General features: G+C 31.3%; 1 protein-coding gene across 1 annotated transcript; it reads right to left on the bottom strand.

The window, feature by feature from the left end:
• Positions 1–6,092: 6,092 nt before the first annotated feature.
• Positions 6,093–16,106, bottom strand: LOC114419113 (GDSL esterase/lipase CPRD49-like). Its single transcript, XM_028384714.1, has 6 exons — positions 15,938–16,106; positions 7,753–7,830; positions 7,098–7,238; positions 6,880–6,953; positions 6,591–6,734; positions 6,093–6,491 (listed from the first exon to the last, which is right to left on the bottom strand). The coding sequence occupies exons 1-6, from the start codon at positions 16,046–16,048 to the stop codon at positions 6,278–6,280; spliced, it is 762 nt and encodes a 253-aa protein (XP_028240515.1). The 5' UTR covers positions 16,049–16,106; the 3' UTR covers positions 6,093–6,277.
• Between the last annotated feature and the right edge of the window lie 271 nt (positions 16,107–16,377).

The following is a 16,377-nucleotide window of genomic DNA, read 5'->3' as shown; positions in this document are numbered from 1 at the left end:
ATGCCGTCGGAGGAGATAGAAACAGAGGGACGGAAATAGATGAGCAGAGTAACGATCATTTAGAATAAGTTATAATACGACACCGGTTTGGAAGTGAAAGAAATATCACGAGAAACCCGTCCCTGAAGTTTGAAAGCGTATACTGAAACATATATATATATATATATATATATATATATATATATATATATATATATATATATATATATATATGATATAATAAGGTCATCCTTTCACCTGTAGGAAAAAGTATATTAATTTATTATTTCTCTACTTATCAATATGATTTAAATATGAGTTGTTAAGTGCCTTTTTGTGTGTTTGAATTATTTATTTATTAAGATTAATTGTATGCTTATTTTGGTATTTAAGCATGCAATATTAAGTTAAATAATTTATGCACATTAAATTTAATGGTTAAGAGCTTATATGGTTTCAACTATTGGATAATTGTATGCATATATTATTTATTTACTTTTGAAGTTTTGTGTGTATGATTTTATGATTTTATACATGCGAAGTTATCTTGAATATTTTTTATGCAATGTTATTCAATTTATTTACATTATTTAGAATATTATGTAAATATTTAGCTCTTAATTAAGAATTAATGTTAAGTGATTAATATGATTTAATTAATTAGAGAATAGCCACAACATCTTTAATTGATTAGGTTTATATATTAAGTGTAAAAATCACATTTAAAAAACATTGGTTGTGATTAATCATACTTAATGTGATAAAATATACCCACAGGAATTTTGTTATGTTTGTATGATTAATTAGGATAAAATATCAAGTTATATTTCTTAATTTACCCACAGGAATTGAGGAAAATGAACATAATTTGATAGTTTTATCATAAGTATGAATCTAATTGAGTAGGACTTTGGCCCACAGGCAAGTTGTATGTCACTAGGTTCATGAACTAATACATATTTTACATTGGTAAAACATGACAATTTATTGAGTCTCAAATTACGAATAATGAGAATGTATTCTTCAACTTTGTAGTTAATCAATCCGCAAACATTTTTTATATTAAGTGTGATATTCCTGAATTGAAAAGGGACAATTATAAAGTTTGGAGGGAGAGAATTCTCCTTCATTTAGGCGGGATGTATATTGACTATGCTATTAGGAAAGACGAACCGTCAGGCATTACTGAAACTAGCACTCGAGACTCTGTTGATCTTTATGAAAAGTGGGAGAGATCTAATCGTCTATCCGTAATGTTCATAAAGACTAATATATCTACTAGTATCCGTAGTTCCGTCGATCAGCATGAAAAGGTCAAGGATCTTTTGAAGACCATTAATTATCAGTTTATTACATCTTATAAGGCCCTTTCCAGCACCCTTTTAATGCAGTTCTCATCCTTAAAGCTCCTTAAAGTTCTCACCCTTATAATGCAGTTTATTACATCATGCGCATGAGGGATATAGTGGCTCAACTAAAAGCCTTGGAGGTTACCATGTCTGATTCATTCCTAGTACACTATATTTTGTGTACTCTGTCCTTGCAATATGCTCCCTTCAAAATCTCTTATAACACACATAAAGACAAATGGTCAATTAATGAGTTGATGACCATGTGTGTTCAAGAAGAGGAAAGGTTAATTATGGAAGAGGGCGAAAGGGTGAACTTAACTGTTCATGGAAAAAAGAAAGGGGATCAACCCAAAAACAAGGGCAAAATTCCTGCCCAGCCAGTCATAAAGAAAGAGTCCATGTGTTTCTTTTGCAAGAAGAAATGACACATGAAGAAAGACTGCTTAAAGTTTAAGAGTTGGATGGACAAGAAAGGTACTCCATTTTCTTTTGTTTGTTATGAATCTAATATGGTTAGTATTAATCATAACACATGGTGGATTGATTCTGGTTCTACAATCCATGTTTCTAATACCTTGCAGGGTATGGAAAACCTAAGGAGGCCAATAGGAAGTGAGCAGCATTGAGAGACATAAGGCAAAACTTGTTGCCAAATGGGTTCACTCAAAGAGAAGGAATTGATTACACAGAGAATTTTTCTCCTGTATCTAAGAAAGACTCCTTTCGAATAATTATGGCATTAGTAGCTCATTTTGACTTTGAGTTACATCAAATGATGTGAAAACGACATTCCTTAATGGTCATCTAGAGGAAGAGTTTTACACGAAACAGCCTGAAGGATTCTCCTCTACTAAAGGCGAGCACTTAGTTTGCAAGCTTAATAAATCAATCTATGGCTTGAAACAAGCTTCCCGCCAATGGTATCTAAAGTTTCATGATGTCATCACTTCATTTGGCTTTGAAGAGAACATCATGGATCAATGTATATACCAAAAGGTCAGTGGGAGTAAGATTTGCTTTCTTGTGTTATATGTGGATGACATTTTGCTTGCAACTAATGATAAAGGTTTGCTATATGAGGTGAAACAATTTCTCTCGAAGAACTTTTATATGAAGGATATGGGAGAGGAATCTTATGTCATTGACATTAAGATCCATAGGGAAAGATCTCAAGGCATTTTGGGTTTGTCTCAAGAGACTTATATTAACAAAGTTTTAGAGAGATTTAACATGAAAGGTTGTTCACCAAGTATATAGCTCCAATTGTGAAGGGTGACAAACTCGTTTTGAGTCATTGCCCGAAAAATGATTTTGCACTAGACCTAACATTGCATATGTTGTTGGAGTTTTGGGAAGATATCAGAGTAATCCAGGTATTGACCACTGGAAAGCAGCAAAGAAAGTGATGAGATATCTTCAAGGGACAAAGGATTACATGCTCATGTACAAAAGGACTGATTGTCTGGAAGTGATTGGCTACTCCGATTCAGACTTTCCTGGTTGCGTTGATTCACGAAAATCAACATCTAGTTATATTTTTATGTTAGTCGGTGGAGCTGTATCTTGGAGAAGTGTCAAGCAAACCTTAATTGCTACTTCCACTATGGAGGCTGAGTTTGTTTCCTGTTTTGAGGCTACCTCGCATGGTGTATGGTTGAAGAGTTTAATGTCTGGCCTTAGAGTTGTGGACTCTATTTCCAGGTCATTAAAGTTGTACTATGACAAAGTAAGCACATCGATGTCAAGTACTTAGCCATAAGAGAACGTGTTAAAGAGAAGAAAGTGGCCATTGAACACGTCAACATTGAGTTGATGATTGCTGATCCTTTAACTAAATGCATGCCACCAAAGAATTTTAAGGATCATGTAGTACGAATGAGACTTGGTTCCATGATGTAATTTCATTGTACGTATATTTGTTATTTTCAATGAAACTCTTATTTAGTTAGATATTTTCTCATATGGATTTGTGCACATATTTATTTATTTCGAGAAAAATCATTCGGTTTAGATCTAGAATAAACATATGGTTTATTCATTAAGTTGAGAGACTTGATATATTGTGGTACATGGAAGATATTACTCATCATCAGAGGACCTATTGTCATGACTCATATATTATGTTTCTTGTTATGGTTGATGTTGAGTTAAATGGACCAAGTGGGAGAATGATGGAATTTTCGGATGGGTCCACGTTCTTCCTCTGTTTTTTCCCGTTGCAGTTTTTTTCGAGAATTTGTTTTCTGAATTTGGTCCATTTTTCTCGTGCCTTCAAATTGTTGACTGCATTTTATTTCTTCTTTTTGATTGAAGAACCTTTGGGATGCACATGACTAAAATCAGATATTAGTAGTGTTAGCATGTGCCTTTAAATTGTTAATTGCATTTTTTTGGAAAAAATAGTATTTATAACTAAAATTATTTTGATATCCTAACAGAATATGCTTATTAATTCGAAAATCATGATAATTTCTATATCCTAACAGGATATTTAAAATTCATTGTTAAGTACCTATTAATTTGGAATGAAAACTAACAAAAATACAAATAAAATATGCTTATTAATTAAACATTAATAAATTGACAACGATTACGGCAAAAACAAATACAAAATCGAAGCTGATTTGAATAATATGTTAAAATTGATAGTATAATATTTAAAAATCTCAAGCAGATGAATGAGAGGCTGCATAATGAATAGAAATGAATGAATTGATTGCATATATAGATAAGAGTAGTGAAGATTTAAAAATCTCAAGCGGGACGTTGCTACTTTATACAACAATACTAACCTAAAAAGTGGTAAATTTATATGAATATGCTTTAGTGGGAGTGATGTAATACAATCGTACACGTGCGCAGGTCTGTCCCGTAGACTTGTTAATGGTCATTGCAAATGAAGTCGTGAATGGAAACTGTCTTCCAATTAGTTTGAATGGCCACGAAGAATCAAAAGGAGACATATTCATTCTTGGTATAAACATTAATTTTTTTATCAATGGTGTTAAAATTCATTATGAAATGGATGAAAATTAAGTTTATTTGGATGATAATAATGTTTAAGTAGTCGTGTATGAAAATTTTCTTCTAATATTATGTTAAAATTGATGGTGTTATATTTAAAATTAATTGTTAAGTACCTACTAATTAGGGATAAGTCAACCTCTAAATTATGATTATTTCAATATCTTAACAGAATATGCTTTAATTTGAAAATTATAATTATTTTCATATCCTAACAGAATAGTTAAAATTGATTGTTAGGTGCCTATTAATTTGAAATGAAAATTAATAAAAATACGAATAAAATATGCTTATTAATTGAACATTACTAAATTGACAATGATTACGGCAAAAAAAATACAAAATTGAAGTTGGCTTTAATAATATGTTAAAATTGATACTGTAATATTTAAAATTGATTGTTAAGTACCTACTAATTAGGAATAAATCAATGTCTAAATTATGATTATTTTCATATCTTAACAGACTATGCCTATTAATTTGAAAATTATGATTATTTTCATATCCTAACAGAAATTTTAAAATTGATTGTTAAGTACTTATTAATTTGAAATGAAAATTAACAAAAATACAAATAAAATATACTTATTAACTAAACATTAATAAATTAACAATGATTACGACAAAAACAAATACAAAAAATAAGTTGGTTTTATTAAAATTGATATTGTAATATTTAAAATTGTTTGTTAAGGACCTACTAATGAGGAATAAGACAACATCTAAATTATGATTATTTCCATATCCTAACAAAGTATTACTTATGAATTTGAAAATTATGATTATTTACCTATCCTAATAGAATATTTAAAATTAATTCTTAAGTACCTATTGGTTTGAAATGAAAATTAACAAAAATACGAATAAAATATGCTTATTAATTAAACATTAATAAATTGACAATGATTACGGCAAAAACAAATACAAAATTGAAATTGGTTTTAATAATAAAAATTGATATTGAAATATTTCAAATTAATTGTTAAGTACCTACTAATTAGGAATAAGGCAACGTCTAAATTATGATTATTTTCATATCCTAACAGAATATGCTTATTAATTTGAAAATTATGGTGATTAAGTACCTATTAATTTGAAATGAAAATTAACAAAAATACGAATAAAATATGCTTATTAATAAAAAGTTAATAAATTGACAATAACTACGGTAAAAACAAATACAAAATTGAAGTTGGTTTTAGTAATATGTTAAAATTGATATTGTAATATTTAAAATTGATTATAATCATTTTTATTATTATAATAATAAATTATTATAAATGATTATTATTATAAATCATTATTATTAATCATAAAAAAAATTTGTTATTATTATTTTTATTTTATTATTGTTATCAGATGCAAGGGGAAAATCGAAAAGCCAACATGTCACACATTTGAATTCAAAATGAGATTGGAAGTTCAACATTATTTTTCTTGGAAACATTAATTCGGCAAAATAAACATAAAAGACAAAAAATAATAAATGCTGATTGACATTGACGGAAATAATAAATGCTGATTGACATTAACGGAAATAATAAATGTTGATTGACATTGAAGCAACAAAAACATAGAAGGCATAAAATAGTGGAAAATTGAAGGAAAGAAAACGCAGAAGCATTAAAAGTAATTTGTTTTTATTTTTAACCTGTATAAGCACAAATGCCAAGAATATCTACTTCAGGGATTTTGTACACGTTGATTCGTTACCTTAATAAGAACAGAGATATTGGAGAAGATTGAAAATGACTCGTGAACCTCAAAGTTAATCATAGTAATAGACGTCATTTTTTGCAAGTAATACAGAAATAAACACGATAAAGAAAGGAACCCAAACATGCAACACAAAAAAAAAAGATAAAAATAGGCATTTTCGTTCGATGCGATTCAGTGACTCGCCGTTAATGCACATATAAAGTCTAGTCCCATTTGTCATTGTCAGGGAAGACCCAGCTGGAAAGATTAATAGTTGACTTTCCATCAGTTGTAACTGGATCATATGGTGAATCTTCATCAAACTCACTTGGCATTGATTTCCAATATAGACTAGGTTCCCATTCTGCACCTTTGAGGACATTCAGTATCTCTTTCAACACTATCTTGCTTCCCTCAGATGAGAGGTGAATTCCATCACTATAAAATAACAAAAGCACCAAATCAAATGACAGAAAGGACTATGCAAATTTGAACCTTTTCAATTGAGGGACACTACACATGAGAGCATAAACTTACATGAAGCAAACATCTTGCCAGTTATCTCTTTTCTGAATAGCAGACCACAAATCAATGGCCTTGATATTCATCTTGCGGCACACATCCAAACATGCTTCTGAATATATTTGACAAGCTTCATTTGTCTTTGTTGGCTTCCCATCACTGCGTTCACTCCAACAATTTATCGATTTTGTGAGGACAAAAAATAGGAAATTTTTTTGTGAGGAACCAAAAATTTATAAGAACGAAAAACATACTTTAGCTACTTATTATAACAATTAAATAGAAAATCTATTGTAGTCAGAACCTGTTTGGCGTAATTGCTGCATCATTGAGGGGAGGAGTACTGAGAAGTAGAATGCGAGTGTTCTCTGAGAGGCTCTAGCAATCATTATTATTTGTGTCAAACTTTTGCAGCCACAAGAATAAGAAGGGGAAAAAAATATACCATTTTTCAAGCAGTGAACAAAGGTAAAAAGGTTTATTGGCACTGGATGAACATGTTTGATGTGGAAAATAAAATACCTTGAGATGGTCAACGATCTTCCTCAAATTTTCAATGTATTCTTGGAGAGGCACATGAGGACCTAGGCCAGATGAGAGGGGAGCAGAAGAATCATTACCACCAAAGTAGACAATAACCAATGAAGGTTGTATAGGGGCATCCTGAATTAAACAAGTTGATAGGGTCTTAGCAAGAATCGAAGTAATGATATTGTGCATGCTAACAATTGTCATAATTAAGAAGTTCATTATTGTACATTTAATATAAATAAATATCAGAATAATCTTCCAAGTATAGGATATATTTTTCAAGCTAATTGATGCAAATAAAATTCATTTGCTGACAGTAAAAAGGTTAATTTTGACAGATACGATGACTCTTTCTGAACCAACAATTATGCATTATTAGTAATATTAATAAATTAAAAATAACCTTGGCAAATCTATGATTGAATAATGGGGTAAAATTCTTTTATATTATCAGTATATTCTAATTAAATTCTGTAATCAATCAGTTACTACCACACTTTAGACAAACTAATTTTGACCTCTTTTGTTAAAACACCATCCCTCATCCCACCCAAAAAAGAAATTAACGTTTATTAAGAATGGGAAAACAAATTTCACTCTGAAGGGGAGATTTTTTATTGAACAGAAGCACTCAGATGGTGAATACCTTGGGAAAAACTTTATCCAGAACCTGCACAGCACGCCTTGAATTCCAACCAGCATATCCTCGCAAATCAATATCAACCTGTATCGTATCATTGAGCATTGCTTTATTAATCCCAAAAAGACATTTATAAATGTAAAACATTCCAACATTCTACTAAGTTTTAAAAAGTTAGGCACTTCATAGTTCATATTAATAAATATTAGTTTAATAAGCCCGTTGTACTGAAGAAAAAAGACTAATTAATCGAAGGTGTTCCCACCCTTTCCTCATAAAGTATTATATATTCCTTAATCCTTACTAATTTTGTTAACCATTGTTTTAGCTAGTTATAGAATCAAAATAATTTTTTTATTTAAGGCATAATATTTATTATTACAAATGCACTTCAATGTGATTTTTAATAAAACATATTCTATTTATTAATTTTTTAAGGAAAATGCTAAATGTTACAAAAATTCCATTGTACGAATCCACACGAATATACGTGGCTACAAATTATAATAAATGAACTGATTCGTGCATTTTGTGTTTATGTTTTTTGTACGGTATAGCATTGCTCATTTTTTTAACGAATCTTATTAATTAGTACTCTTAGATATATTGGTTGAAGAATTAAAATGAAAAAAAAATATTTTGTAAAAATCAAATAGCATAAATAAAATTATAAACAACATAATTTTATGTATTTTAATAAAAAAAATACTTTAAATTTCTTAACCAGATGCACTAAAGACACTGGTTGGTTAGTAGTATTTGTCTTTCTTAATTATGGCAATGACACCAAAATTGACTCCTTCCTTTATTAGTAATTTAGATCCACTTTTCCATTTTAAGATTTCTCCCACGTGGTGAAAACAAACAACATTGCCTCTCTATTGCTTTCAAATCTGGTGAGATTGTTGTAACATCCTAATTTTTCGTAAATAAATTGAAAAAAAAAATTTAGTATAATTAAATAAATAAATATAGAGCAAATAATAAGTTTACTACCCTAGGTAGTCAGGTGTCTTTTACACATCTGGTGTGGAAAATATTTTCTCTTTGATTGTCATCCAGTGGCTGCATTTGATTTCCCAACAGCCTTCTCACCATCAACATATCACCCTGCATAACTTCCTCCTCATACTCTTCTTCTTCCACTTCTTCTTCACTGATTTCAGACTCACTAGTGATTTCTCCATCAGCCTTCATGATCATGGTCCTCCTGGTTGGACATTCAGAAGCAATATGTCCTCTGCCTAAGCACTTGAAACATTTTATGTTTCTGGTTCCAGTATTGGATGAGGAAGTGGAGGTGTTATGTTTGCTTCCACCTACACTGGGCGTTGCTGACTTTCCATGTGGGGATGTGGCTGCAGGTCGGAACGAATTACCTCCCTCCTTCTTGGATCTGTTGGCCCAGTTTTGGTTGTAAGTATTGGGTGAGTTCCTCCTTGTTGCACTTTTTCTTTTAACTTGCTGTTCAACCCGAAGCGCTCTATGTAACAAGTCATCCAACACCACATACTCCTGTAATTCAACAACATCTCTGATTTCAGGGTTTAGACCATTCAGGAAACGAGCCATTGTGTCTTCAGAGTCCTCTTCGATGTTGGCCCTCACTAACGCCATTTTCATCTCTTTATAATATTCTTCCACGGTTAAATTCCCTTGGGACAGCCCTTGGAGTTTTTGTCGCATGGTTCTGTTATAGCTAGTAAGCACATACCTTTTTCTCATCACCCTTTTCATCTCAGTCCATGTATCTACCTCTCGCCGTTCCTCTCTCAACATTTCTCTTTGGTATTTATGCCACCAAACAAGGGCATAGTCGGAGAATTCAGCTGCTGCTAGCTTGACTTTCTGCGCATCAGTGTAGTCATTGCAGGCAAATACGTGCTCAGTCTTCATTTCCCAGTCCAGGTAGGCATCTGGATCACTTCTACCTTTGAAGGGAGGAACATTGAGCTTTACTCCCTCAACCAGGTTCTGTCTCGGTCCGTCATTACCGCCATTGTTACCTCTATTCCCATCTATATTTCGTCTAGCATTCTGATTGGCTTGGTTCTCCAAAGCTTCTAGTCGTCCATAGACCTCCTCATTGGTACGGTCCAGCAAACGTTGCATCTGTGCATTCATCGCATCCAGTAACAGACGTTGAGCTCCGTCCAACTGATGATACTCATCACCACCACCACCTGCTCCAGCCATAATTCAACAGGAAAAAAAAATGTGCAATAAAAATTATTAAGGTTTCAGGACCTCACAACACTCTACTCATGTGTTTAACTCTTAGATGGTAGTACACTCGTGTTTAATGCTCTCAATAGGCTTTTGTGTAATGTATTCCCTCTTGCCTTTTACCACTCGTGTTTCCTCTTAAGTTCCTGGATGGACCAAATTAGACACACAAGGTAATATAAAATAAAAGAAAAGACAATATAATGATCACAAACAGATTTGATTTGGGATAACAACTTGGACTTGATTTGGATAATAATATATTAGATTGGATTTGGATAACAGATGAGCTTTAATTTGGGTAACAGATATGATAACAGATAAGATATTAGGTAGGATAACAGATAAGATATTAGATAGGATAACAGATAAGATATTAGATAGGACAACAGATAGGACAAGTAAACTTCAAATGCTCATAACTTTTGCTACAGTTGTCCTTTTGAGGCCCACTATATATCAAAACGCTCAGAATTCAGAGGACAGTCTAGATAAGGGGATTTGTTCCACGATTTTCTTTCAAAAAAACACCTCTAAATGCCTCAATTTCGTGTTCAAAGATCAAACACCCACTTTTTTTTTTCAAAATTTTTGCAACTTTTCTTTTTGCAACTGTTTCCTTCTCTTTTTTTTTCTTTCTTTTTTTTTTCGTCTCTTTTTTTTCTCTATTTTTTTTGTTTTTTTTTTCAGACGTCCAGCTATTAGAATTCATTCAATAGGCAATCATCATTAGGCAAATTTGACAGTTTAGCAATTCGGCAATTAGGCAATTTTTACCCCAAACAGAATTCGAATAGGCTGAAACAAAAGTTATGAACAAAAGACAGAATACAATATGATAGGCACAAGAACAAGAAACAAGAACTCAAACAATTTTTTTTGACACAAAGTTTGAAAGACACAAGAAACAAGAACAAGAACGTGACAAGAACAAGAACGCAAATAACAGAACAAGGACAAAAACACGAACCTAGACAAATTACGAAGAAAAAAAATAGGATAGGATAGGATAGGATAGGATAGGATAGAACCTGTATCAAGAGCCGAAGCTCTAATACCAGATGATACGAACCTGAGTAGGAGCGGATCGTTTGATACAGGCTACGGAGGTTTTGGATGACGCCACTTCCAGTGAAGGAAGATAAGTCAGGGTAGACGCCACAAGGATTACCTTGATAAGTCTGATAATTGGTTCAACAAGGAACCCGAAGAGAAACTGTCACCAAATTTTATAAAATGCCAAAAGTTTCTTTATTGAAAACAAAAATAAATACTTATAGTGTATCTGAACAAAAAGATAAAAATAGACATGGGCCTTCTAAACAGTTTGGGCCAAAATTACAATAAAAATAAATTATAACTAAAAACTTATTTAAGTTGGGTCTTCAAGTTAGTTTGGGCCTTCAGCAACAATTAGTAGTCTTGGTAGTGCTTCTGCCTCTGGGCCTTCATCTTTCTCCACTTGAGCCTTCAATCATCATCAATGGCAACTATACAAATGACCAGCCTTGTCTCTATGACGTGTTGGGCTTGTTTAAGTCTGCCTCTGGTCATGGGACCTTCAAGTACTTCATGGTCCTTGCCCTTGGTTATGTCCTCATCACGTTTCGTTTCTCCCCTTCTCCTCTCAAAATCTTTTCTTTTTCACGCAGCTCACAAAACCTGTCTCAAAAAAATGATGATCTCGGACGCATTCACCGTTGGATCACCGTGAAATCTTAGTAGCGCGTTCACAACCCAATTCCAAACATTCTCACCGTTGGGAATTTTAAAACCATATCTGAGCTTAGAGAAAAACCCTTCACATTGTAGCCTTTTATTTTCCCGCAGAAACCCAAAACTGTCTCGGTAAAACTACGATCCTAGTTTCATTAACCGTTGGATTTTCATGAAAATTGGATATGGTTTTTGAAATTTAATTGCTCACACTTTCACCGTTGGGATTTGCGAGATAATATTCGTGGAGAGAGAAAAAGGAATCATATGAAGATAGTACAAGTGGAAGTTTCAATCTCTTCTCCGTCTCTCTGACATTTGGAAATTCTATCGGAGCAGTCGGAGGAATAACTGAAGGAATCTCAAGGAACCGCTAGAGATGCTGCTATCGCTAGCTAAAGACACATGAGTCCGCTCAGAGGTAAGGGATGAGTTATTTGGGAATTAGTGAAAATATATACAGGGATCCTTAGAGATATCAATTGGAACGAGTTTTGGGGTGTTTTTGCAATTTTCATTTTATCCTTATAATTATTACAGTGAATTATATATGTTTGCCAGACCAATTGTTGTAAAATTAATATGTTATTGTGTTGAGTGTGAACCCTATAAATCGAGTATTTTTTTCTAATTAATATGAATTGATGAAATAAAGTAATGAGAAATTTAGAGAGATATTGATTTTGTATTTTCTCTTTTTCTTGATTTTTAGGTTTTTATATATAATTTAAAAAATTAATATCATAATTGAAATTGACCAAAGTGTCCATATAATTATTTAGAATTTGTGCATTGAAAGCTTACTTTGTAATTTTTGATTCAATATGATGTATGCTAATTTATATATAGAGAGGTAGTTATTTATATTAATAATTTATGTAAATAATAACGGAGAGTGTTATAATATGATTCCAAAAATTATTAAGTGTTGGAGTTTGAGAATATTATGGTTAAATTTGATGAACATGTGTATGTTGTACCTTATGAATATCATTAGGAATGTTATGAGATGATTGATGTGATGTTATGAGATGTTAAAGTGTGAACATGATATTCGATTGTGAATAAGTGGATGTGTTTAACACTTGATGTTACATTAATTATATTGTGAGCTATGAATTATACAATAACCCGACTAGTGTTTATGCGCAGTGTTAAAGAGAAAGTGTAGGTTCCTAGTTAGGAACCAGTCTTAAATTGTAGCGCAATGTGTTAAACGTGTTTAAAACATGAGTGTGAGGTCGTGGGTATTGTATAATTCATGAGCAGTGTCTGCATGCGAAAATTATTTTAGGGGTTGGACCTGAATCAGGAGGGAGAAGCCATGACGGACTCTTAGGAGTGTAAGCCTTGGGGGTCATCGGGTTTGAGTGCTCCTTTAAGCCTATGCTTATCTCCTATGGTTGAAGCATTCTCGCAAAACATCGTGACCTTGACTGGTCTCCCTATGATCTTACTTAATGAGAGTGACCTGACAAACCCATTGTGTGGTGTGTCTTGTTATGTACTCCTAAGCGCCCCAGGGTGGTTTTTCACTGATATGGTACCACATTACATATAGGTTTGAGTCTTAGCATAACTGTTGCATACGCTTGCTAATTGTTTATTATGAAATTGATGTGTTATTATGTCTTGATCGGAGTGTGTGATTCTTGTATAATATGATTGATGATTGAAAAGTGTGATTGATGATTAAAAGGTGAATTTCGAATGACAAAGTGGTAGAATCATGTGAGTTATATTTAAGTAAGTTTTATTTTATTTATATGATATGTATATGTAGTTGTCTTGCTTCTCTATTAGTTAGGAATGTGATAACTCACTCTCTGTGTGTTGTTTGTGTTTGGATCCTGTGATGATCTTGAACTTTGTGTTCGGGGGAGCAGATGACTAGGTGAATTTCTTTAAGGAACCTTGTGCTGAAGGACGTCGAGACACAACACTCTAATAGGATGTGACATTGAGGTATATGATTTTGTATTAATTGTATAAAGTCTTAGACGGCCTTGTTTGAGCCGATGACTTTATTATTTATTTGGACAAGTTTGAATATGATATAGAAGAAAATGATTGTGAACCTTTTATCCCTTTGAAAGGCTTGTATTTAAAAATGTTTTAAAAAAATACTTTTAATTAATATTTGAATTTTTATTCCTTGTTTGTATATATGTGAGGGGTAGAGGGTGTCACAATTGTCCCCCCCACCCCCGCACTTTTTTTTTTTTTTTTTATCTTAGATGATCTTTTCAGAAAGAGCTCTTGTATTGCTTCATATAGGTTTCATTGAGGGACTTTTTATTTGTTAATCTTGGGGAAAGTGTGACGAGTTAATTTAAAATTAATGATCGAAGTAGAAGTTGAATATATGAATTTCAAGTTATTAATACGATACTTTAATAAGTTGAACTAATAGTATAATTATGTTATAAAATAAATAATGTTGTTATATATAACACTAAAAAATTCTAATGTATATTTAATGTGCATGTAAATTTAAATAATAAATTTTGTGACAATTAATTTTGATATAACTCATATGAATTATTTAATTTGTATATTTTTTATAAATAAAAAAATATTTACTATTAAAAAAATTAATTTATTAAAAAATTAAAAAATGCTTACGTATGACGTAATCCGTATGAGTTAATCCGTATGATTCATACAGATCACGTAATTCGTATGAGTAAATATTTTTTTATTTATAAAAAGATATACATATTAAATAATTCGTATGAGTTATATCAAAATTAATTGTCACAAATTTATTATTTAAATTTACATGCGCATTAAATATACATTAAAATTTTTTAGTGTTATATATAACAATACTATTTATTTTGTAACATAATTGAACTATTAATTCAGTTGGTTAAAACATTGTGTTAATAAGCTATGAGACTTACGGATTGACTGATCTATATTCTTTTACGGAAGAACAAAATGTAAAAAATGTGAAATTACTAAGTGTACCAATAAATTCATTGATAGTACGTAGCAATGTCCTAATCCCTGTCATGAATTTGGTTTGGGCCCCATTTTTTTTTATATGTTGTTTCTTTTTAATTCTATAATATCTTTCATTACAACCTCCCCTCTCTTATCTTCACGTTTTATTAAAATAAAATAAAAATTACATTATCTCTTGGAACTTTTTTTTTTCATCATCCAAATTGTTGGAAAATGAAACTTTAGACTCCCCCACCCCCTTTCCTAAACTAGGGAAATACCATATTAGGTAAACTCTTTTTACATATTCCTAATGATCAAATACAGAAACCGAGGATTCACATGCTCTTCCAAATGAAATGCAAAATGGAATAAGTCTAATATAGTCGTTTGATCGATCAACAAAAATTAAAAGAAACACATTTCTCTGAAGAAAAAAATCAAGCAAAAAAATGGCAGAATACAGCACTTTGAAGTTTGAACGAAATGTCTTACGAATACATATTCCTTTGATAAGTCCTAAAGTGTAATGGATCAGCTACAGAGGAGAGGTTCATAATGTAAAATGATTTCTTTTTCACTAAAAAAAAAGTTTATATTATTATAGATAAGACAGAGGTTGGCATGCCAAAACATGACACACAAAACAAAACAATGACTTGAAACACTCTTTACAAAAGAGTTATAACAAATAGCAAAGTGCTTTCATGAATTACAAGTTAATGATATAATATATAATAGAATATTCTATCAGTATTTTTAATTTAACTAATCAGTTTGTATTTAATAGAATATATTATCAAAATATAAGATAAGATATTTTATCATTATTCTTAATTTATCTTTAAACTTGTAATCTTTTATATAAGCTAATGATGTTTAATGAAAGAGGAGAAAAAAATATTTTTTTCCTCATCCCTGAATTACAAGTTAATGATATAATATATAATAAAATATTTTATCAGTATTTTTAATTTAACTAATCAGTTTATATTTAATAGAATATATTATCAAAATATAAGATAAGATATTTTATCATTATTCTTAATTTATCTTTAAACTTGTAATCTTTCATATAAGTTAATGATGTTTAACGAAAGGGGAGAGAAAAATGTTCTTTTCCTCATCCCTAAAGTTAACTTTTAGGATTAACAAACACATGATGAATATATCATATCATATTCTCTTTCATACAAAGAAACTAACCAAAATACATTAACACGCGCCAAGATTTTTAACTTGTTAGCAGAATGAGATTTTTAACTTGTTCGCAGAATGAGAAGAAGAAAAAAAAATGTACCTTGCGGGCATACAAATGAGAAAGAATAGCCACCCAACCTTCATCATAAAAACCAAATTGAACGATGGAAGAACCAAAGATAACAAACCGAGGCCTCAATGATCCTGGCATCGCTCTTTCTCTTTCTTTTCTATCTTCAACACCAATAATACTCTCATATAATGGGCTGAAAATTTATTATATAGTCATGTCATGTCTTCATCCCCAACCTCCGTATCCTTGATATTTAATACTTGCTAGTTTTTTTTTAACAAAAAAAACTGTTTACCCTTTTTTGAATGACCTTGTTAGTTGTTACTGCTTTTTTTTAATCTCTTCCTTTTCTTTTACCTTAACATTTTTTTTTGGATTAAATACGATTTTCTCTTTTAAATGATTTTTCATCTCTTAAGGTAAAACTAGAATATTTAATGTAGTTTTCAACTTCAAGCACGTTTTTC

Source organism: Glycine soja, chromosome 7, assembly GCF_004193775.1.
Source record: "Glycine soja cultivar W05 chromosome 7, ASM419377v2, whole genome shotgun sequence".
Lineage (NCBI taxonomy): Eukaryota > Viridiplantae > Streptophyta > Magnoliopsida > Fabales > Fabaceae > Glycine > Glycine soja.
This window is presented reverse-complemented; position numbering and strand designations above follow the sequence as displayed.